This window comes from Marmota flaviventris, chromosome 7 (genome assembly GCF_047511675.1).
Source record: "Marmota flaviventris isolate mMarFla1 chromosome 7, mMarFla1.hap1, whole genome shotgun sequence".
In the NCBI taxonomy this organism is placed as follows: Eukaryota; Metazoa; Chordata; class Mammalia; order Rodentia; family Sciuridae; genus Marmota; species Marmota flaviventris.
Genome location: NC_092504.1, coordinates 28,794,734 through 28,820,079, shown reverse-complemented (window position 1 = coordinate 28,820,079; position 25,346 = coordinate 28,794,734). Strand labels below are relative to the sequence as shown.

Sequence of the window (25,346 nt, the reverse complement as noted above, 5' to 3'; positions counted from 1 at the left end):
TTACATTAGCTGTTTTTCTTTTGAGACTCCTTGAATGTATAAGGACTCTCTTAATTTTCTTTCTAACACAAGACATGTAAATATTAACCATTAGTAAATAGTTGAAATTGCTTGTCATGCCAAATGATTTGGGTGGGTCTAGGAAAATGAAGACTGAGGAAAAAGTTATCCATGACTTATGAATGACCTTTTAAAACAAAGTCATGACATGTATATGCCTATTGCAAACATCCAAATCCATTTTTTTCACTCTTTAGTCACTGGGGAACAAAAAGAAAAGTGACCTCATTATCAAAGTATTGAGTAGCATCATTAATTCATAAAATTGAACAGGTTTCTTAGGTACTTTTTGTTCACAGTGTATATATAATAGCAGTTTGAAATGGTTCAGTTACAGTACCTGTTGTGACCAGCAGATGCCTGCAAACACCATAAAATCATTTTGTCCAGATTAATTTTAAAGTACATGCTGCTGTGTTTTTAGAATTATATTTTGCTTGCCTAGTAGGTTTATTTGCATTCCAGTCTTTGCCTTTTAATTGCAAATGAAGAGAAAAGTGATAAGACATCTCCCTTAAAAGAAAGGGGCATTAATAGTTTTCTTTCTGGGAAATTAAATCAGTGGAATTGTATGTCATTTTAAAAGTTGGATTGAAATCCTAAAAGAAGAGTTGTAAATACTATGTCATTCCTTTTCTGATAAGATCAAGAGAATTTCATTCTACTGTGTCTTTTTCTTCAACCAATACAGGAGATGTATTCAAAAGGAATAATTCCCATTTCTGCTGTGTCTACAGTACGAGTTCAAGGAGACAACAAATTTGAAGTTGTTACAACACAAAGGACTTTTGTGTTTAGAGTAGAAAAAGAAGGTAAGATTATTTCTTTATCCCTTCAAATATGTGGACATTGATTTTTGACCAGATTTTAACAAACCAGCTAAAAAAGAAATGTGAAGAAATTTTAAAATATTACTTTTAAATGATTTGTGTTTTAAAACTATTTTAAAAATGCACAATGTTAAATCCTAAATAAATAGAGAAGTTGTCTGTGTGTGGTTTGCTCACTGTCCTTTCTTGCAGCAAAAAATTTAGTGAGGAGCTTTCAAATTCCAGATACAGCAGTCAAAAAAGTAGCAGGAATGTGCTCTCAAGGAAGTCACTCTAAGCTCTTATTTTGGTAATGCAAAATAGCTATTTAATATGCAAAAACAGTTCTTAACTGTTAGGAAGTTGATTTTATGAGGAAGTTTACTTTACATAGGACAGGTTTTTAGCTTCAGCTTAGGACACAGGCACACCAGTCATTCTGTTTCACCTTTTGAAGCATCTTTTTCATTTCTTGAATTTTTTTCATGTTCATCATCTATCATGGGTCACTTGATGGCAAAAATTGATGTAAAGATGGCAAGTGTTTTCTGGATTGTATCTAAACATGTACAGAGGAATCTTTTCTGGATTTTGTTTAGTTGGGGAATAAGAAGCAACGGGAGTTAAAAGTTCTCTGTTTTATATTTGTTTGACTATCTAAAATGTCATTATTATAAACTTCACCAGTTTGAAGTAACATAGGTAAGATCATTTCCTTAATTAAAGAAATGAAGTTTTAATTTATTTTAAGGATTGCTTTTATTGTAGTATAGATACATTATTAATTTGATTTTTTCAAAGTATTTCTACTTTTATTGTAGTAAAGATCCATTATTAATTTGATTTTTTTCAAAGTATTTCAGAGCTTTCTTTGAGTAATAATGGTATGGAAAACTAATTACTTGAAGTGTGCCAAAGACATTCTACCTGTTCATTTTTATAGCACTCTTAAAAGTGTGTACCATTATTATCCTATTTTACAGATGAAAGTATTTACCAGAAGTTGGAAACTACTATGGTGTTAACTATCACCTGTTAGATTGTTAGAATATATTTCTGTGTATGACACAAAGAGTTCAATAAATGTTATATATTACTAAAAGTTTTTTTATTGCTTGGGATGATCAATAATTAGTGCATCCTAGTTAACCTTCACACTGCAGAATTTTTTTTCAAACTGTAGATTTCTGCTGATTTGTGAGAACAGCTCCATGATCTGTCTTTATGATGGTACCCAAAACTAAAGTACTTTTTTTGTTTTGTTCAAAACAACAACAAAATGATAAAGTGCATTTCTTATAGTAAATATTATATTGTGAAACATAATTGTATACATTGCATGGATTTAATGTAAAAATGTTTCTTACTTGGTATTGAAAAAAATATATGTATATATTAGAAGCTGTGGCCCTAAAGGCAAGGTCAGCAAACTGTGTGGCCTGTAGCCTAAATTTGGTCATTGTTTTAACAAAATAGTCTTGTTAGTTTCAGTTGGCTAATCTGTTTCCTGGAGCATTTTATCAAGAATTGCCTATGTGAGGAGCCACTTTTGTGAATCGTTGCCTAAAATTCAGAAATTGCTCACAGTTTTGATGCTCAATATGGGTTTTGCATTTGAAATCATATTTGTTCTCTTCCTGTATTTCTTGATAACACAGTATTGCTCATCTAGATTGGCCATTGTGACAGTCTTTCCTTATGCTTTGATTTCTACTGCCCTTAGAGGTGACTACCTGTTTCTTTGAGGTGCTTGTCACCTCCACTTGGCCTCTTGAAGTGAATGTCACATATGTCATACAACCTGCATCTTAAGGTAGACAACTGAAAATCTCTATAGATGTATTTATTTTAAGGCGACACATTTTATTTAAGTAGAATGTATCAATCCACACGAATTTAAAAGTTGCATGTTTATAATTGGCCAATAAATCCTGTGGTATGTAGATAATTTTTGTGATATAAACTTAGTGTAAGAATTTAATTATTTTTGGTGTAAATTTTTTGTTAACTATATCATAGATCTTTAATTTTTGAAACCATGGAAACACTGCTTCAGTAAATACTGAGACTGTTTCCACCTGGAGTTACTGAATAAGTTATTTTGACTGGAAGTTTTTTCATAGTAACAACTTACATTTTAAAATTTGTATGTACAAGTATGTGTATGTCCTTATGTGTAAGTGATACATGTGTGTTACCTGTGTGTTCCCATTTTTAGTATGGAGCCTTTAAGAAGATACTCAATTTGTTTTATAAAATATTCATTCCCCCAACGTGTATAAATGGTTGATTATGTTTTATTTTATGGGAAGTGAGAAATCAACTACAGTGTCTTATGAAAAAATTGGCCCGATGAACTTAGATCTAAATTAAAGTTTGCTTCAATCTAATGAAGCAGAATCAAAGTTGTGGGCAGAAAGGGGAATGGTTTGAGTTTGATAACATAACAGATGACTTCCTTCGTTTTTAGTTAAGAGGTTTTGAATGACTATGTACAACTGCTGCCTTTGTCTTCCCTGAAACCAGTGTCACTGTTTTTGAACTGCTCCCCACCCATTTGCAAGGCTAAGACAGGTTTGCAGTTTGGCATCTTGTCCATACAAGTCACTTAAGGCTTAAATTCCTTTAGGTTTCCTGCTAAATATGATTACTCTATTAGTGGAAAGTGAATTTTATTGAAATAATAACATTTCTAAAATACTCTTCTTCCTCAAATGCAAAGTTTAGTCTGACTTCTTGTTCTCAAGCAGAACCATTGGGGTGAATGGTGAACATTGGAGCAAAGAGTGTATCAGTTCATGATCTGTTTGGTCAGTCTGTATTCCTGTGGCACCTGTAACAGGTGATATTTTGAGTGGACGCTTGTCATGATTAGAAGAGGGCTGAAGAATTCTGAGTGGATTTTTCTTTCAAGACATTATCTGACTGGCTCTTAGCTGTGGGTCCTGTGATTCTTCTTTCCACCTTAACATGTTCAAGAACCCTGGGAAATAGGCAAGTGGGTGAGCTCTCAGCCGTTTTTAGGCAACACCATAAACTTTCCAGTGGTGGCTGTGATACTGATACTGGAAAGTAGTCATTTATTTATTTATTTTTAAAATATGCTTGATAAATTCTCCTTAATTGTTTTGTACAAGCAGTCTCATCCCTCTTTTGAAATCTTCAGTGTTTTTAGAAGCAAGGCATGGAATACCTATAGTCCTTTACTCTCTTACGCTACTTAATGCTGTTAACAATGGTCAATGGGTATCTGCTTTACAGACTTAATTAATGGTGTTTTGGAATTTTCTGATATAGTTCATGAACTTGCTAGGATTCCTAATTCCTTTTAAAATATCGTATTATGGGACCTCAAATTTGGTTTTGAAGAAGATCTCATGGGTTTAAAGTGACTGATCTCAAATATGTATGTCCTCTGATCTCTTTCTGTACTCCAGATCTGTATATTTAGCTGACCACTCAATATGGGTGTTTAGTGACATCTCAGACTTAAAAATGACAAATACTTATTTTCACTCTCTCCACTAAACCTTCCCCTGTGACCTTCCTCATCTCTATAGATGGGAGACTCATGTGCCTGGGACTTGAATTGTGGTTTTCATTCTTAAGTCCTTTCCTTCTTTTATATCTCATATCCACTCCATTATCAACTCTTGTCGGTTTGATGTTGGAAATATGCCTGGACACTGACCATTTCTCAACCCTTTCACCACTGCCTCTCTACTGGAAGCCACCACTTCTGCCAGAGTTATGTTAATCACTTTCCTTGATTGATGACAGTCATATTGTCAGTATAACTGTGAGAGCAATCATTCAACGTGAAAGTCAGATCATGTCAGCCCCTTCAAAGGGACCTTGTGTTTCTATCGTATTGAGAGTAAAGTACTTCTAATGTTCTGAAGCCCCTCCATGGTGGGGCCTTGGTCTCTCTGTCCTTATTTTCTTCCACGCCCCTACCCCCTCACTGCACTTCAACTACAGGAGTCTCTTGTTGCTTAACATGCACACCTCTTGTTCCGTGGGGCCTTGCCAGCTGCTGCCCTCTTATCCTGGCGTGCTCACCTCCAGGCACCCTCCTGGCTGGCTCCATTGCTTCCAAGGCCATTAGGCTTTTGTTTAACCACCGCTATTTTTCTGAGGCTTTTTCTATTACCCTATATAAAATAGCATACCCTGTACCCCTCATCCTGTGCTTTGTCACTTGTAACATATGGTAGTGAGTATCTAAGTTCTTACTGCCATCTTCCTCCTACTAGAGCATAAACTATGGGAGAGTAAGGCCATGATCTGCCTTGTTCACTCTCACTCCTGGTTTTCAGTCTTGGGTATAGTAGGTGCTCAGTAAATATTTGTATGGTTAAGTGATTGTGTATTTGATGAACGATGCTTATGTAGTACTTTCTTCCCTAATGTCAGTCATGAGTGACATTGAGAGATCTTTGTTCAACCAGATTAATCAACAGTAATGGTCCAAAGAACAAGCCACATCATGTTAGATGATAATAAACATGATAATGATATTAATGATTTTTTTATACTGGTGATTAAACTCAAGGTCTCACACATGCTAGGCAAGCACTTTATTACTGGGCTACATGCCCAGCCCATTTAAAAATTTTTTGTTTTGAAACAGGGTTTTGCTAAATTGCCCAGGCTAGACATGAACTTGTGCAATCCTCCTGCCTCTTTCGCCTGAGTAGCTGGGATTACAGGCATGTGCCACCATGCCTGGCAAAATTATGTTATTCATGGTTTCCATGTCTGTAATGTAGTTATTATCTCTGGTATAATCAATCATTTTTTACTGATGACTATACCTACGGCTAAGTCCGGTAGTCTGAGAACATTGAGTCTTTTCTGTTGATTTTTGTTTAATTTCATTTTTTATTCTTATAAATTGACATTTCTGAAAACCTCAAAAACTAATTTCAGGCTGAAGAAATTGCTATTGTCTTTGGTTTACATTCTAGCAAAATCACTTGTTCTTTTTTTTCTACTACTTTTCTTCCTAACTGGAATGCTACACTTAAAGCAAAGCCATAGTTAAGGTAGGGCATCTTTTTACAAGGAAATCATGCATAGTACAGTGTGAAGATAAAGATAGACAATCAATAGATATGTGTTATTGGATGGAATGAAAGAACAGTAGTAATATATACTCTGATCTGCAGGAGGTACATTCCAAGACCCCCAGAATCCACTGAGTCATAGTCAAATTCTGTATATTACTATGTTGTTTCTTATCTGTGCATACCCAGGATAAAGTTCATTTCATAAACTGTGCACAATAAAAAATTAATAGTCATAACTAATAATGAAGTAAAAGAGTTATAGTATACTGTAATAAAATTTATGTGACTGTGGTCTCTCAGAATTTCTTATTGTACTTTTACCTTTTTACTTGAAGTACCTCCCAGCTTGTTTGTAGCATATCCAGATGGCCAGTTTTGCTGCTATTGTGTTTTGGGGCCATTATTTCATAAGACAAGGACTACTTGAACCTAAGTACTGCAATACTATGACAGGTAACATGATTACTGACTGACAGATGAGTATCATATACAGAACAGTATGGATACACTGGACTATGGGATGACTAATGTCCTTGGGTGGGACACTGGGACAGTGCAAAATTTTACCACACTTCTTAGAATAATGTGCAATTTAAAACTCGTGAATTGTTTATTTCTGGAATTTTCCATTTAATATTTTTTGACTATAGTTGACTTCAGGTAATTGAAACTGCAAAAGTGAAACCATGGACAAGGAGGACTGCTGTATCTTAGTGTGAAAAGCAGACAAAAGCTGCTGGCACAGTTTCTATCTTTGCCCCAGTCATTTTTCCAAGGGGAAATCATAATTCGGTTTGGAGTATTGTGGGTTATCAAAGCACATTCACCCATGTCTAAGGAGACACATGTTGCAAAGCCAGATACAAATGATGCTTGCTCTTTTACTGTGTTTGCATTAGTTTTTCACTGTCCTCTCTCTCTCAGAATTGATTCCAAAAGCCTGGTGATCTTATCCCTGATGCTAAACCACTAATGGAACAAAAGAAAAAGGAAAAGAAGTTTTATTGCTTTGGTAGCGAAGGAGAAAGGCAGTGAACTCATGTCATAGAGGGTGCCATTCTACCTGCTGGGGGAATAAGAACTTTAAAAGGGGGTGTAAGAGCTGTTTCCCAAGTACTATTATGAGTATATATAATTAATATTTAACTTACATCCTTGAAAGAGATATTGTTCCAGGTTTGGGGTTTCTTTATTCTTTTGTACAGTGAGTGGAAGAGCAGATAACTCTGCTTAGTACAGGAGAGTATTAATTTGCTTCCCTCGTGGCTGGGGATGGGAAGAGGGATAAGAGTAAGGGAAAAAAAGTCAGCTTTAAAGTAAGTTGTTAGTGGAAGAGCAGCAGGAATTATATTGCATGAAAGAGACCCCTGTTACAACAGGGAGAATTAAGACCGAATGCTGCTACTAATTCTTGTTCTTCTTAATCTTCATAATTATTTGCTTCCTATTAGTAATGGAGGTCCCCAGAAGCAAGAGAATGTTAGGGAACCTTTATTGCAATGCCGCCATTATATACATAAGAAGAAAAAAAGCAATTGCCAGTTTCAAATTAATTCCTACGAATTTGAGATATATGCTAACAGTGACCTAAAAGGCCACACTATGGCCCAGTTCATTAATTGTGGCCTATATTTCAAACTGATTCATGTCGATTAACACAAACAAGCAAACAAATAAAAGCCATTACATACATTTACTTGGCAGAGACATATTGTGTGAAACTAATGATCATAAGTAATAACCCAGTTAAGTGGAAGCTCTCGAGCTGTATGTAGAATATTATCATAGCGCAATCTGGATCTGTTTATGTGGATGTAAAACTGCAGGGAGTCACTGCCTATTAATTCATTTAGCTACCTGAGTACTCTGACGTCTTCACTTTAGGATACATAACATTGCTAGGAACATTTTGGTAAATATTTTATCCTGAGAGCACCAGTTGTTGGGGATTTCATAACCCCTGTAAAAATGTATAGGTTTTTAATAAATACGTTGGCTTTGAGTCATTGACACTGCTGCCTTTAGTTTTTTTTTTTTTTTAAATAGGTGAGCAGGAATAAAGATAATTTAAAAATTAAGACTCCTTATGAAATGATTTTAGAGTTGAATTTGAGCAAGTCTTTTTTTTTTTTTTTTTTTTTTTTTAGAGAGAGTGAGAGACAGAGAGAGAGAAAGAGAGAGTGAGAGAGAATTTTTTAATATTTATTTTCTAGCTCTCGGCGGGCACAACATCTTTGTTTGTATGTGGTGCTGAGGATCGAACCCGGGCCGCACGCATGCCAGGCCAGCGCGCTACCTCTTGAGCCACATCCCCAGCCCAATTGAGCAAGTCTTGAGATAGAAACTTAATTTCAGTCCCCAGTGAAGCTGCTGTGGGTAGAACTTTCTTAGAAGGATCTGAGAAACTGTCCTAGTTCTCAAATTTTGGCCCTACTTACTCTTTCCTTGAAAGTCTTTCTTACCTGAGATTCATTCTGCTTGGTTTTGTTGTTTTTTTCGGTATTTTTTTTTGCCCCTTTGACTTGTTAAGCACGTCCTCATTGTTTGGTGGCCCATTTTCTGGTCTCATAGATGCAGTCTTACCTCAGGATTTGCCCACTTCTCTATGTCACCACTCCACCCCTGTGTAGTGGCTTCCTTTGCTTGTATGTGACTGTCAGTTTGCCAAATGTTTGTGCCAGGGCACTGAACACCTGAGGTGTCCTGTGGAACCGCCTGCCTTTGCCTGCCCACTTGTGACATCAAGCTATCTTGTATTCTTTATTTATTTTCTAGAACATCCATCAGATGTACTCAAATCCTCAGCCATGCTTTGCCCTCCACATTCTTCTGCTTCCATCTCCTGGAACTGTACAGGCTCCACTGCCTCACTCTTGGTCTTGGCTTCCAGTTTGGCCCACGCATCATCTTCTTAATGACACTAATTGTGTCCTTCCTTGCTAAGAATCCCAACATGTTTTTTTGTTTTGTTTTGCTTTTTGCCTCTGTAATAAAAACAAAATTCTTCAAAAAGGCAGTGCAGATTTTCTAGCTGTATTTCCCATTATTTCCTTGTGAGTTCAAAATTATAAATCTACTTAAGTTAGTCCCTAACAGATGTTGGTTCTTCCTGCCTGTGTTCTTGTGTTGTCCTTGCTCAAAATTCTGTTCTGCTCTTCCCTCTCCCAAACCCATTTAGAATTGCTCCTCATCCACAAGAGCTAGCACAAATAACCCTTTTTACCTATGGTGCCAAAAACAGTTGTATGACTGTTAAAACATTTGATTGTCCTAATTTTAATACTAACTTCCTGCATGACCTTCAGCAAATCACTTACCTCAACTGAATTGACTCATATATTATTTGATACCATTTGTATGACATTTATACTATTCTGTGTTCCATTATGTGTTCATATCTAACTTGACTTATAGCTTTGATTGGTCTTTGGGGACCACATCAAATTCTTGTGCTCCTAACACAGTGTGTGGTGCATAGTTGAAGGTCACTTAACTTTTGTGGAGGGAGTGGGAGGAGCAAGTGTTGATTTGCTAACTGAACCTCTGCTGTTACTGGAAGTGGAATGGAAGGACAAATTTCAGGGCAGTGTTACGACACTGGGTTTTGGGGCTATTTTGGTGTTTGAATTGCTATATTCAATTATTAATTGTTAGGTTGCAGTATTGCTTTCTTCTACTGAAAGGAAAAACCCAGTCTTATGAATCATCTGAAGGAGTATTCCTCATGCTTTAAAAAGGATATAGGTTGCCTGGAGTTCTTTGTAAAATGTAGGTTCTGATTCATGAGGTCTGTAGTGGGGCCACAATTTTGTATTTCTATTTTTTTTTTCTTTTATTTTCCTTTTTGGTACTAGGCATTTAACCCAGGTGCACTTAACCACTGAGTGGCATCCCTGGCCCTTTTATATATTTTATTTAGAGACAGGATCTCAGTGAGTTGCTTAGGGCCTCACTACATTGATGAGGCTAGCTTTGAACTCCTGGTCCTCCTGTCTCAGCCACCTGTGTTGCTGGTATTATAGGTGTGCACCACTGCATCCGCAGAGATTTTGTACTTCTAATAAGCAACCAGAAGCCAGTGGTACTGGTTCTGTAACAACCAAGTAGTAAGTGTTTTTTCTTTTCCCTTAGAGGGCTGGACTCTTGTCCCTGCCCCCAGTAGTGTTTAGAATGTGGTTGTGGGGGAAAAAAAATTGTGAATAATCTATATCCAAGGAAGTAGATTCCTTGATGACATTTTTTTTAAATCTGTGTGACTTATGTATAGATTTATGTATTTTCTCCTGTCTATTTTCAGAGGAGAGAAATGACTGGATCAGCATACTATTAAATGCATTGAAATCACAGTCCTTTACTTCCCAGTCTCAAGCAGCTGTTGCACCTGAGAAGTGTGGATATCTTGAACTGAGAGGATATAAAGCCAAAATTTTTACTGTGTTAAAGGGAAGCAGCGTGTGGCTTTGCAAAAATGAACAGGTGAGCAGTGCTATATTAATTGCTGATTGATGTTCTTTGATTATAGTAACAATTGTGAGTTGTCAGCATTATTAGTGTCTTGGTTTTTCTTTTGTAGTGAGTTCTGTACCAATTGTAACAAAGAGAGTAGTTAAATTTTCTGTTTCAGAAATGTGTCTGAATGTGTATTTGAGATTGGATATCACCTTTTTAAGGGACTAAGAAAATAGAATTGTTAAATAATTTTTGAAACGCATTCCTTAGTTGAAGTAACATAAAACTACAAGAGAGACAATATAGGGGCTGGGGCTATAGCTCAGTGGCAGAGTGCTTTCCTGGCATGCACAAGGCCCTGAGTTCAAACCCCAGCACCGTAGAAAAATAAAGAAATAAGTATCTAAATTGCAGGTGTTGGGGCTGGGGTTGTGGCTCAGCCACAGAGTGCTTGCTTAGCATGCACAAGGCCCTGGGTTCGATCCTCAGCCCCACATAAAAATAAATAAAATAAAGATATTGTCCAACTACAACTGAGAGAAAAAAAAAATGAAAAGAACCAATATAGAGGCTGGGGCTGTAGCTCAGTGGCAGAGCGCTTGCCTAGCATGAGTGAGGCACTGGGTTCAGTCCTCAGCACCACATAAAAATAAACACAATAAAGCATTCTGTTCATACATAACTATATAAAAAAAGAACCAATGTAGATGTTGATGAAATAGACCCAGTTCTGTACCTGTTATGCCTCTTTTACTTTTTTGAGGGAAAAAATATAAAAGCAGGTAACATAGTCAATTGAGTTTAGAAAATTTTATTTTATTTTTTTTTTAGCGAATTTTTTTATAGGAAAACTAATTTATTAGAGATAAGTGAGATATATGTGTGTATATATAAAATGCATATATACATGTGTGTATATATAAAATGCATATATATGTGTGTATATATATGTACAAACATATCTTTCTAACACACATGTGCATAAATAAAACAGATTTGAATTGTTGAGTTATTGAATTTGGTTAATATGAAAAGACTGAATAAAGAATTTAAATATTTTTGAGGAGACTGATGATGAAATAAAGTTTTATTGAGCCTTGTTAGCTTTATTTGATTTTGTAGACTATATTTTCTGTAGTTATTTCTGGAATTTAATATATAAAAGAAAATTCTTTTTGTTTATTTTGGGGGATACCTTTTCATTTTTAAATCTTTATCCTAGAATATATTAGGTGCTTTATAATTATTTGTGGAATTAAACATGTGCTTTGGATATCTGATCTAAGATGAACTCATTTTATGATAAATTATAATGGGTTATGGTAAGGTGAAGTATAAATGTTTTTATAACAAAAATTGAGATAGCCACTCAAAACAAGCAGTAGGTTGTTTTTTTTTTTTTTTTTTTTTTTTTTTTTTTTTTTTTAATAGCTATAGATCTTTATCCAAGGCATCCTCTGAACCTCAGTGTGAACTTATTCATTAAATTTTCTGGATAAGATTTCTTAGCCAATTAACTGTGGAAGGCATCATTGAGCACTGCTGGCATACTAATAACTTGGATAGTTAGCATACTCCTCAAGAAGAACAGTTATGTACAGCTTAATAATGTGTATGAACCAAATAGGAGCATTTTCAGTCTGTGAAGTTGGATGATTAAAACTTTTCTTTTTGGAATCAAGATTTAAATTGCATGATTTGCTTGTATCTGTATGGAAGTTACTCTGCAGAATTGTTCATTTTTTTCACTTTTACAGACCTGATGGACTTAATGTTTTTTGTTTCATTGTTAACATTAGCAAGATTGTCAAGTTTGTTATTTCCTAGATGGCAGATATTTTAAATGTTTTATTAACACTTTCTGATTAGCAAAAAATATATGAAATTATTTCTTTAGTGATTGAGCATGAAAGGCACAATAATGATTCTCATTCATTGAGTATCAGGTACTATGCTAATTTAGTTGTATATATTCTCTTTTAATCATACCTACTAATGTAGGAAGAAGATATTCTCATCTATGTTTTATAGATGAGGAAAACAATGATTAAGTAATTTAGGAATTTACCGTGCAAAGTTTGATTTAAAATCTGGACTTCATAACTCTTGTCTTCTTAACAGTCATACAAAAGCTGTAAAGTCTAGGTTGAAAAGAAATTTTTTGACTTTGGGCCTTTTAGAAATAGCCCAGAGTTTCTTTTTGTCAATCATTTCTTTGCCTAGTTTGGGGATATTCACTCAATAAATAATGTGTGCCAGGTTGGGCATTCTTCTTACTAAGAAGGAAGAAAAGCTACACAAGACCAATAATGGATGATGAGCTTAGTGCTATATTAGATTGTGCTGTAGTTACAGAGAAATCTGTTAATTAGATACACTTCCATGTACTTAAGTAATGAATGTATTCTCCTTAAAAAAAAATGAAGCACTGAAATTGGACCCCTCTCCATTTTTGATAAGTAAACACATTTTTGATATGCATACATTTCAAGACTTTTTGTACGCATTGACATGCCTATATATGTACCTTTAAAAAGTGCATTGTTGTTTGTGGATGCACTTTTGTTTTTTGTTTTTTAATTTTGTAATTGTATCTTATCATATGGAGTCAGATCTTAAAGCACATGTGCTTGAGTGGAGTCTTAAGGAATGAGTTGGCTCCAGCCCCAGTGGAGAAGTCAAGGAAGGCCATACAAGTTCAGGTCCTGCCCATGTCATCGCAGCCTCATATATTTTTATGTTCTGATATATGCCTTTTTCTCCAGAGGATGGTAGCTTATTGGTTATCCCACATGTTGAAGGAGCTTATGTGAAGTGTACGGTGCCTGCCAAGAAAGGAAGTTGTCTTTCTCCTGAGTGCAGAGGGCTTTATACCAGTGTGGGACTCAATCTGTGTTTTAGGAACAGTGCTAAATGATGTTGAATTTCTTTTCAACCTAAACTTTAAAAAGCTTGATTTAACTGCTAGGAAGCCAAGCTTAGAGTTGTAAAGTCCAGATTTTAAATTAAACCTTGTCTGGTAAACTATAATCCCTAGACCAGTTGCTTCCCTTTTCTGTGACCAAAAGACCTGACAAGAACAGATTAGAGGAGGAAAAGTTCATTTTGGCTTCTAGTTTCAGAGATTGTGCTTGGTTGATTCTGTAGTCATGGCAGAAGGGCATGGTGGAAGAAAGCACTCAGTTCATGAGAGCCAGGAAGGAGAGAAAGAGCTCAGCTTACCAGGAACAAAGTTTAAACCCAAAAGGTACACCTCCGGTGACACAGTATGGTAGTCTTGTCAGTTACTAATCCATTGAATAGATTAGCCTGTGGATTTTGTTATAGCATTTATAATTTAATCATGTCACCTTGAACATTTTTGATGTCTCACACATGAACTTTTGGGGGACACCTCATAACCAAACCATAAGAGGTAATGAAATATTTTGATGCATCTCCTAAAAATTTTACACACACACACACACACACACACACACACAGTAATCTTGTATATTTTTTTAAGCTGATAGAAAAAAAAAATATTCATTATAAAACTACAGAGAGTGTGAGGATTGAACTTGTGTATCTTCGTTTGTGTTGGATCTAATATAGTGCTAGGCAATCAGGTTTAATTATTTTTGTTGTTTTAAAGCTGAATTTATTGCCCACATAACTTAATTGCATAGAGAGAATAAAAAATAAAGAAATTGACCTGTGACACAGGAATAATTACCTGTTTTATGTCTTTTAATATATGCATGGTTTTAGTAATTGACTTTGGTGGTCACTTCAAAGAGTGACAGTGGGCAGAGGTGGAGGAGTGGGCCTTTCAGCAGCATGAGCTGAAGAGTCATGAAAGAAGAAGCTCGTTTACCACAAAGATTGAATCTTTTATACCAAATCGAAAGTGTACATTTTTTCAAGTTAAAATAATTATTAAAACACTTGTAATTAATGACATTACCTTTGAAATTCCCTTTCTCTTCTCCAGAAGTGGCATGAGGGCAATAAGGGGGTTTCACAGTTCACTGGCTGGTATTAACTCTATAACTAATGTGTGTCAGTGTGGATTTAACACATGCTCTGGTTTTCTTAGTTACTAAGTACAAAGGTTTACTTTATTTTTTTTTAACCCCTTTCACTCCCTTTTATTCATTAGCACATCATAGGAACTGAAATCTGCGGTAGCTCTTGGGCTGCATAGGAGAAGTACCTTAGGGAATGTTTTATTAGGTGTTGCCTTACACCTTTTCATTTTTGTATTTTTTTCAGATAGGCTTTATTTTACAAGAAGTAGGAAAACCCATGAGGAGATATGTAAAAACGTTTGTTGAGAGGAAAATGGATAGTCAAAACTGACACTAAAAATCTTTACCTAATTACCCTGTGGCAAAACACTGCACTGCCCTTATCACATAAATTAAATGTTATGCCTTACAGGGTAAGCGCCATCTCACAGCCCCACCCTGTTTTAATTTTTACACTTTTCTTGTGTTTCTTCTCTCTGCAGTGTTTTATATGCTTGTAGTATGTTATGATTAAGGTAGTTTTTCCACATTATCATATCAACTTTGTATAAAACGGTTTGCTTAGGCTATAATACAGTGTTGTTTTTCTAGATCCATCTGTCTGTTTAGCAAATGTGGGCACCCCCTCTCATTTCAGAGTACTGCTTTAGGTATTAGGGCAGTGGTAATCCCCAAGATCTCTGCTCCTTGGAACCTTACTTTCTGATTGGAGTAACACAGTGATAAGGATGTGAAATTTCTTGTAGCCTTTTATATGCAGCCTTCTGTCTTGTCCTATATATATATTTTTTTCTTTTTGAGGGCAAGAATTCCTGTGACCTTTCCTTTATATTTAAAATGCTGTTAGCTATGTGACTAGGTTATCAGTTACATTTTAGTCTTAATAGAGAGTTATAATATTTACAATCCCAAATTAATAGCATGAATATTTATGTTATTCATTTTTGTGTGCTCAGGAATTCCAGACAAGCAGCTGTACGCCATAAACATATGTGGATCCTACTTGAATTAATGATCACTTATAGATGTTTTCCAACTGGACAGTTTAAAAAGATTTTTTTTTCACTTTCAATTACTTTTTTCACTATGAAGTATCTTTTCATTTTATGTCTCTGTTTATTCATTGAGATTTTATTTTCTTGTTAGTTTTTGTCTTACAGAAGTTCTGTTGGCATAATTTTTGAAAAAAATATTTGAAAGTTTATAGATCTTCTGTACTGTGGGTCAGTTATTATTTTACAAGTTATTTATCTTGATATGGATATACTGAACAAGCCAATGTTTACAAAAATTTCAAACAAGAAAATCAAATGTGGACATACTTTGAAATATATGTATTACATACATGGTATTGTTAGTTGGATGGAATTTCTGCAAATGGACGTGAGCAAATTTAAGACAATTGACTTTGGTTTCCATTTTTTTTTTTTTAACTGACAGCCAGTCTCCCATCTTTTCCCGATGAGTTTTTAAAATATCGTGTTAATATTAGGGAATTCATTACAACCAGATGTCTAGCTTGGTGGGTTTGGGTATCCATTTGATGATAATTGTGGCATTGAGGTCTGCACTGCATAAACTCACTTGATTAAGCATTCTCAAATCAGGGTATAACAAGAAATTCATCCCCCTGCTTTCCCCCAACATAATGTCCCCTGGTGTTCTGGCATAGGAAGGAAACTCTAATAGAATTTAAATAGGCCTCATAGGGCTCAGGGCTGTGTGGCAGAGAAAGAAACTGCAGGATGTAGGTGGTGGCCTCACATTTTCTGGGTTCTGTATCTGGCCAAACTCTGCATCTGGCGTTTCCCAGGAAGTCTGCTGCCAATGTCATACAATGCCACATCTGTTTTCAACAAATGTTTAAGCACCCAGTTCTTAATTTCCTGGCAGGGAAACCTAGCATCCAGTATTTCCAAAAATAGATTTCAGATTTCAGCAAATTTGGGGTTAACAAATGCTTCCTAAATTTTTCTGTTTAGTAATCAAACTTTCATTTTTGTCCTTGTAGTATGTAGTTTTAAAGTGTAATTTTAGCCATATTCTGTTGCCACAGATTTATATAAATAACTCATCTGAGTATCTTGATAAATATTTACTATGAATACTATCGGAATATTTAGTATGGAATAATTGCTGTAAATACTTTCAGTCATTATAAATAAAATGTAAATATTTTTATTGAAGATAAATTCTACATTTAGAACTTTCAAATAAAAGAGTTGTCAAGATATTTTAGTTTTATTTAAGTTTTTACTTATTCATTTACCTTTTTTTTTTTGCACAGTGCTGGGGATTGAACCCACGCCCTCATACAGGGTAGGCAAGCACTTTACCACTGCGCTACATCCCAGCCCTCATTTACTTTTTGTAACAATACTCTGTTAGGTAGATATTACTCCATTTTCATAAATAAGGAAATTGAGGTCGAGATAACCTACATAACTTGTCAATGGTCTTTTGCTCTTAAGTGGATCAGCCAAGATTGTCCCTTAGGTCTCCCCGCCACACCCCATTGCCCACTTGGTTACTGCCAGCATTTCAGTGCCCAGTCTGCTAAGCCACATGTGCTTGTCATTTTGCTGGTGGTGAGATCCATGCTTTTTGAGATCCTGCATTCTGTCATAGAAAAGGAAATGTGAACTAATGCTTACTCTACATTATGTTTTTAGTTCTTACTTTCTACAATAATACAGTTTTACCTACAAAATTTACGTGCTGTTTTTTTCATTCCAGGTCATAGCATTTTAAAGGTTGACTGTTTGGCTCATTCTTGATTTGTGCTTATTTTTCAAAATGAGACTAGAGTTCACAATCTGCTCCTAGTTAATGGGTAATTTATTTTTAATTTTCATGAACATTTAACATTCACATTTCATTCCATTTATAAAAAAATGCATTTATGTCAGGTAGTTATCTCTGACCTTGTGTTTTCTTGTAATGAACTTTTTAATAGGTAAAATGTTTGGTTGGTCTTAAATTTAAGATGTAGAAAATATCAGTGATAATAATAAACTAGACATATGTGAGATGCACCATGTGCCTTGTATTCTTCTAAGCATTTTTACTGCATTAATATAATCCTCACTGAGGGGATGCTGCAGGTATCATTATCATCCCTAATTTTGAACATGTGAACTGAAATAGAGAGACAGACATCTGAATATAATCTGGCCTGAGTTTGTTCTTTTTCCTTTGGAAAGCCTTTTTATAACACAAGTCTCTCTTTTGGATTGGATTCAGTGCTTAGCCTATGACAGGCAGTTTTCTTTCATTACATGTATAACAACTCCCTCTTATTCCCTCCCAGACTCTTAAGTTTCCCCAAGGCAAGTACCTTGCTTCTACTTTTGTGCAGATGTAGGACTTAGCAAAATATCTGGCACACTCTAGGTATTTAACAAACACTGCTTTGCCAGAACTAATTTTCCCATTTAAAAAATGGCAGTATCATCTCTCCCTAGTTCATACAATAATTCAGAAAATCAAATGAGAGCTCATGGCTGTTTATAAACTTCAGAGCGCTACCTGAATAGATACTGAAGCAATTATGGAGTGCAATGAAAATGCTTTTAAAACCTCTGAAATATTAGCACAGGATTTGGCACCCGGAACAATTAGGATCCTGATGGGCCAGCATGTTGTTGTGTTCTGGCAGGCTTATTCTTAACCAGTGGTCTTAATAATGTCACATGGCTTTTGTATACACTGAAGGCATGATTTTTTTTTCATTCAATACAAAGCATGAGAGAAATGTTTTATGTCATGATATTGAAGTATTGCAGAATCATAGGGTCTAAATTCTGTAACTAGTTCTGTCATCTAATTCAGTGTTTCTCAGTATTGACCACATATGAGGATCTTGGGTTGTAGGTTTTTTTTTTTTGTTTGTTTGTTTGTTTGTTTTGTTTTAGTTATAGATGGACACAACATCTTTATTTATTTATTTTATGTGGTGTTGAGGATTGAACCCAGTGCCTCAGGCTTTTGAGGCAAGCGCTCTACCACTGAGCTACAATCCCAGCCCCTGAGATTGTAGTTTTGTTTTTGTAAATTAAAGATTCTTAGGTTCTGCCTTTGGATGCATAGAATAATATCTCAAGTGGGAAGGAGAGATCACCACAGGTAATTTTGATGAGCATTTAGTAATGAGAAGTATTCTCAATATGTTTGAAATACTGTTTGAGAAAAATGGCTTAATGTTACCAAAAATATTTTTAATGGGAAGTGCAGTTGTTTCTTATTTAATAGCTTTCAGAAGCACTGACATTTATTTTGTTACTCTGGAGTATATTTTACAGTCAATTTGTGCTGGTGAGCTTCGTGGATACTCTAATTACTCAAAACCATATGACCATGGCAAGTAGCTGATAAATGGGTTACAATTTTCCAAGCTAAAAGAAAATCAACCTTGCCTTGCTTGGGAGAAATTTGGAGTATGGAGCCTTTCCTCTCTTACTTCAACAGAAATCACAGTTTTAGATGCAGAAATTTCATGACTCGTTTGTAGAGGTGCAGGGCCATCTATTCAGACAGGAGCCTTGATGAGGCTCATCACTTTCCATAAAAGGTTGTCATTCTCACCATCTGCTAGTCTAATGGTCAGATTATTATGTGCTTCTGCCCTTAGCAACATAGAGTACTTGCAGGTCAGGGCCCCATCCGAGAATATAATCTGGAGCTGTCAGATATCCAGCTCTTGTCAAAAGCCTCATCATGGAGAATTGTTTGAAGAATGTACAATCCAAGTATACTGTTTTATTCTAGGGTTTATCTCTGTACCAAAGTGAGCCATCAGAAAGCTACTTTAAAAACTCTGATTTTGGTACTCCTCACTTTCCTCTTTATAAAATAGGGCTTCAGTTTCCAGGCACAAGCATTGGGAATTTATGCAGCAGTTGCATTATGCAGCAGAAGCTTTGGTATGGGTGATAGGGAGTGTGTGTGTGTGTGTGTGTGTGTGTGTGTGTGTGTGTTTTCAATTTAATATGTAAAACCCTGTGCTGATAATGCTGTAGCTTATTAAAATGTGGCTGATTGGAAAAGCTTCACTTCTCTTTCCTCCATATACAGTGTATTATGTACTCTTTTTTATTCAGTGGGCTAAATATACAAAGTAGAACTGTTATTCCCATTCTAATTATTTTACAACACTTAGCATTCCTCTGCATCTTTGCTTTTGTATTACTGATTCTCAGTTTCTGCCTTTTTTTCCTAATAAAATGAGCCATTTGTTCTTTTATCAAAAAAATTCAATTGATGACTTCTTTTCTAAATAAAATATGTTCTTATTCTAACTGAAAATCTGTACATTTTTTTTTAAAAAAGCCTTTCTACAATTTGTGACTAAAAACTCTGAATTCAATCTTTACATGTAGGGGAAAATTTGATTTAAACTTACTTGATTTTTACTTATCATTCAAGAATGTATTCATATTAAACACAAAATCCTAACAGACAACTTGAAAAGATAAGGATCTGTTTTAACCAATCTCTTTTTGGGGGAATATTGCTGAGGTTTGAATCCTGGGCCTCCAGCATTTCAGGCTCTAACACTGAGCTACACCCCCAGCCTGTTAACCAGTCTCTTGATGCATGCCAGAGAGTTTTAATGCTATCTGGGGATTGGACAGGGTCTTCCTGGTTTTTCCACCTTCTGACATCCTCCAGTCACAAGAATTTGTCCTGAGGCTTCTCTTTTCAAGGAATATGAAGTTCTAACATGTCTTTATGTTTTCAGGTGTCATTTCCCAAGAGGATGGAAATGTGAGAGGTGAAAGGCTTTCATCTTCTAAGATGTGTCTGCCTGCCCACTCCCCCCCCACCAGTTATTTATATTGTATTGACCAAACCTATGGCCTGTCATAGGTATAAGAGAGATGGGAAAATAGTTTTTTACTTTTCTTTCATGTAACAAGCGTGACAAAGAGAAGAGGTCTTTGAATTGCTTCATTCAATTAATCTTTCTAAATAGTCTTTGCTAAGTGTCCTTACTGAATATGAACCAATATTTTTCAGAGCACATTTAATCTAAATCTGTTCACATAGATAATTCCTCCTTTGAGGCACAGATTATATTTTATAAAGTGTTGAGATTATTTATTTGATAAATCAAATTCCAAAACCCATACGAGCAGATAATGTGTTACAAACTTTAGTGCTTTTATAATGCAGTCTCTTTGTAACCTTTTGAATAATTTTGTAATTTTTTGTGAGACTAGCAGAATACAGTAGATGTAGATGTTGAAAAATGGTAATTTTCATACCACAGTGGCATTAGACAAGCTTTTTTAAGAATTTGATTGAAGGAAGAAGAAAACAATAAAATATTGAATGTGAGATAAAACTGTATACTTCATAAAACAGGTAATGCCTTTGTTTGGGAGTAAATGAGGAGAAAAATAATGTGGCCCAGCAGAGATAATCCAATGTAGTAAAACAAAGGACAGTCAGGCAGCCTGGGCTTCAGTTCCTTTCCACATGTACAATCAGCTGCACTTTCTACCTTCTCTCTTTGAGCCTCAGTTTCTCCATCTTTTCATATAAATAGTACTTGTGCTAATTTCATACTGTCCTTTGCCCCCCCCCCCCCCCCCCCGCCTAGAAAAATACTTAAAACATGGTAAGGGTTATTAATTATTAATTTCCTTTACAGAATGGATAAAGGTAAATGTAGTGACTACTTTCAAAAGCAAGGTATATGTTAGTGTCTGTGGCCTACTCTCAACTTACCTTTTATGTGAAAGACACCCATACTTTATCAATAGACCAGATGCCAAGCTTAGAATGGCACAGTGGTGTTATTATATTGAAAGTGACTACCAGAAAAAGAAAAAAAGAAAAACTCTATCCATTTTCTAATTGGATATATTTATTAATTCCTTATACATGTAGTAAAATTTGTAGAAGTTATTGAATCTTAGAAAAAAAAAAAGATTGTATTTTCAGAATCCAGAGTGTGTATGTGTTTGTTTATAATTTTTTAATATTTTTTCTCCACACTAGGATTTTAAGAGTGGACTTGGTATTACTGTAATTCCTATGAATGTAGCGAATGTAAAGCAAGTGGACCGAACTGTGAAACAGTCTTTTGAAATAATTACCCCCTATAGGAGTTTCAGGTAAGGTGTCTTTAAATATTTTTTATTTTTATACTACTACAAGAAAGTTTGGGTGATACATCTTTATAATGCTAGTGGTGATTTCATCTCTTATCGAATATTTAAAATTGTTTTCTAACCTTTCCATATTGCCTGACTTACTAGCCAGCCTACAGTAAACATTTTTTAAAAGTGACCTGAATAATCAGGCAACTTGAAAAGATACTTATTTCATAAAATTTGCATTGTTGGGCTGGGGATGTGGCTCAAGCGGTAGCGCGCTCGCCTGGCATGCGTGCGGCCCGGGTTCGATCCTCAGCACCACATATAAACAAAGATGTTGTGTCTGCAGAAAAAAAATGAAAAATAAGTATTAAAAATTCTCTCTCTCTCTTTTTCTCTTTAAAAAAATGCATTGTTTCTTTTAATACCTCTTTTTTCTTGGTAGTAGTGGTGAGTATGTTAAATTTTATCAATAAATATTTCACAAATTTCTTCACATTTTGGATGGAAAAAACCAAAAGTGCATATTACATTGCTTTAAATTGTATTGCTTATCTTCCTTTTGCCTATCAGACACCTCTTTGAAGATTGATCCCTTCACAGTTGCTCCATGCACTTTTGTCCAGGGAGAGCTCAAGAGGATACTGATTTTAATGGATCACTTCCACTTATTGATCCAAATAATTTAGCATTTTGATATATATTTATTATATTGTGATAGTCTTGTAATTGCATTATGACAATTAATTTAAATTACTTAATGAGTTTTAATAATATATAAAGACTCCATAGATTTAGTAAATGTTGTAGACTGAAGTCAGTATCTTTGAGTTCAACTACATTGATTCAATTGTCTCAAATAATCAACATACTCCAGGGTAATGTGCCGATCAGAAGTAATTGTTCTCTGCTTTTGAAGGACTAAGAATCACTTGACAGTTTCAAAGATGCTACTAACTCTGTTATGCACTTGTCTGTCAGAATTTGACCACTATCTCAACATTGGAGAAAGAAATGATTAAATAAAGAACAGCAAGCTAGGGTTGGTACCCATAGCTCAATGATAGAGCACTTGCCTATTGTGTGAGAAACCCTGGGTTTTGTCATCTCTTGACCTTAGCCAAAAGATCAAATAGTGATCTGGGTTTGATACCCCTCCCCACCATAATTCCAGATTCTAGCCTCAAATGAAAATGTAGATACTGGCTATGACCAGTATCTAGTAGAACTTGTAAGCTAGGAATTTTGTTAATTGTTATGATTGAATCATGGAGTGCTTCAGAAAATATAGCCATGTAGGCCACTGATTATTTTTATAGATTATTTAGAATATGTTAATCATCTATTATTTTCATTGTAATTCAAAGCATTTTAATTTTGAGAGCAAAATTTTAATGTGATGAATTATTTTGTTGGTCATTAGTTGTATATGTAGCACATTTCTTGGCACACTGAAGGGAATCAGTAAATCTTTTTTGAAGGATTGAACTACTATTTAATGTTTTATTCCTCAGTCAGAGGCATAATAAATACCAAGAACCAGAAAAAGTCAGAACATGACTAAAAATGAGTTAGAAATTCGTTAGAATAGTACCACTTAAAACTTTCCTGGTTTCTCAATCTCTTTAAGCCATCTGGATATTCTTCTAATTTAAAAAAAATCTATTTTTTAAATATGAAAAAAATCATAATTTCTGGTGGGTGTTTTTGATAATTTTAGCTCTGAACTGTCATGGCATACTTGCTTGGTAAAATATTCCAGTAGTCCTGAAACTTGGCCAATTTCTCATTGATTATTATATAATCATGGTTTAGGAAATGTGGCCTCTCATTTAAGCTTTTGACCATCACAAAGTAATTTTTTATATTATGGTGAGAAAAATGTGTATGTTAGTTTTGTTTTAAGATATGTAAACAAAGTCATAAACAACATGGAAAATTAAAAAGTAAGAAGCTGATTTGTTAAGTTAGATGATTTTTAACAGAAAAGACAATCCAGAACTGCCTGGCGGGCATAATTTTAAGCTGCTGTTTAATTTGTGAGTGAAATGAATATGCAAACTGAGCATACTGCTTCATTGGCCTTTACGAGGGAGATGGATAATGCCGAAATGTTGATTGTTTCAGCTTTACAGCCGAGTCCGAAAAAGAGAAACAAGACTGGATTGAAGCTGTGCAGCAGTCGATAGCGGAAACGCTCTCTGATTATGAAGTAGCAGAGAAGATTTGGTTCAATGAATCCAACAGGAGCTGTGCAGATTGCAAAGCCCCAGACCCTGACTGGGCGTCCATCAACCTGTGTGTTGTCATCTGTAAGAAGTGTGCAGGTAATAAGTGACAAGTCACGCTCATCACTGCTCTGTGGCAGATTGGCACTGACTGCTGTGTCGTCATATGTAATGTGTTCTAGCTAATGGTGGTGAAAAAAACAGAGAAAGCTTATTGAGTTTAAGTCCAATTCAGAAATATAGAATTTTAACTTTTCTAATGCATGACTCAGATGTAGAAAATTGATTTTTAAGCATGTACTCCTATTTTGTGTCTCCTGGTCCATGTATAGATTTTTAAAAACACAATGTTGAAATTTTTAGATTTTTAGAACATACCCAGAGCAAACTTGCATCTTTGCATGGAAGATTGTTCCTTTTTTTTCCATATTTTATAAGACATTTTTCACATCGAGGTTGTTCTATGCTTTAAGCTTTGTGTGCTGAATCTAGTATCTGTTAAAATGGGATATTATGTAGAATTTATGTATAACAGTATAGATACATATGGCATCTCAGTGTATTTGGGAGCTCAGTCATGGAAGTGAGCAGAGAGAAATGGACCCCAATGTGTCTTAGAGAAACTAGCCATAGTCCAATCTTCACTGCAGTTTTCTGGGACTGTGTCCCCCTACTGTCCACTTTACAGACACAATTCACCAAGCATATACAGTACCATGCTGGTGTGGGGAATCAAAAGGATTTTATAGAAGTCCTGACATTTCCTCCAAGAATGTGTGAATAATAACTGTAAAGAGTACAGTAAGTGCAGGACTAGACCTGAGTGCAGGTTCAATGACAGAATCCAGGAGAGCAGTCCTGACTTACCTGGAGCAGGGACAGTGAGCAGGGAAAGCCACATCAGTTGCCTAGAGTGTTTATTCTTTTCTAGAGCTCTATTCTAGTCCCTTTCTCATCATACCAAGATAACAACTTTCCTCACCAGTTAATTAGCAGCCTGAATTGCAGCACTGAAAAACATCTAATCAGCCCTGTGCTGTACTTTTCTCATCCTTTTCTCCTCTCCAGTCTCATTAGAAGAGATGGCTTTGTGTTCTCTCACACTGCTCTGCTCACACTACCTTTCTTTCCTCCCTCATTAGGATCTTCAGCTCTTCCTGATTCAATCTCTTGAATATTTAGCCATGGTTTCTTCTGCTCTATTATGGAAACGTGCATAAGTCTGACCAGGTTTTATGAAAACTCTCAGTCTGTTCCTGTGTGTTCCATTCTGTGTCTTTTCTTTTCAAAGATGAGGTACTTTCCAGATCACATGGTAATCTGCACACGTTTTCTTTATTCTTTTAATTTCTTTGCTTTCCTTCAGCATCCTATAATTCACCTTTATTTCCTCTTTATTCCAATAAATATGTTTTGGCCACATATTCCAATGTATTTTACTTCTCAGTTTCTGTGTTGCCCCACTAACTTCATTGTCTTCTCTGCAGTATTCCAGACCTTTGCCCAACATGCTTTTCTGATCTCCATCCTCCCCCAGCCTCCACAGTACCTTCTATCTCAGCGTGTGAGTACCGCCTGCTGGTCATCCTTTCTCAGGCTGCTTTTCCTCTTCACA

At 35.4% G+C, this 25,346-nt stretch overlaps 1 protein-coding gene across 2 annotated transcripts in view; it reads left to right on the top strand.

The window, feature by feature from the left end:
- Arap2 (ArfGAP with RhoGAP domain, ankyrin repeat and PH domain 2) overlaps positions 1–25,346 on the top strand; it is a 174,975-nt gene that overhangs the window by 42,789 nt on the left and 106,840 nt on the right. For both annotated transcript variants that reach the window (XM_027938904.2, XM_027938896.2), the window contains exons 7-10: positions 752–872; positions 10,239–10,417; positions 21,406–21,521; positions 23,631–23,830. In XM_027938904.2, the coding sequence (XP_027794705.2) occupies positions 752–872; positions 10,239–10,417; positions 21,406–21,521; positions 23,631–23,830 (616 nt within the window). The remainder of the gene's footprint in view (positions 1–751; positions 873–10,238; positions 10,418–21,405; positions 21,522–23,630; positions 23,831–25,346) is intronic.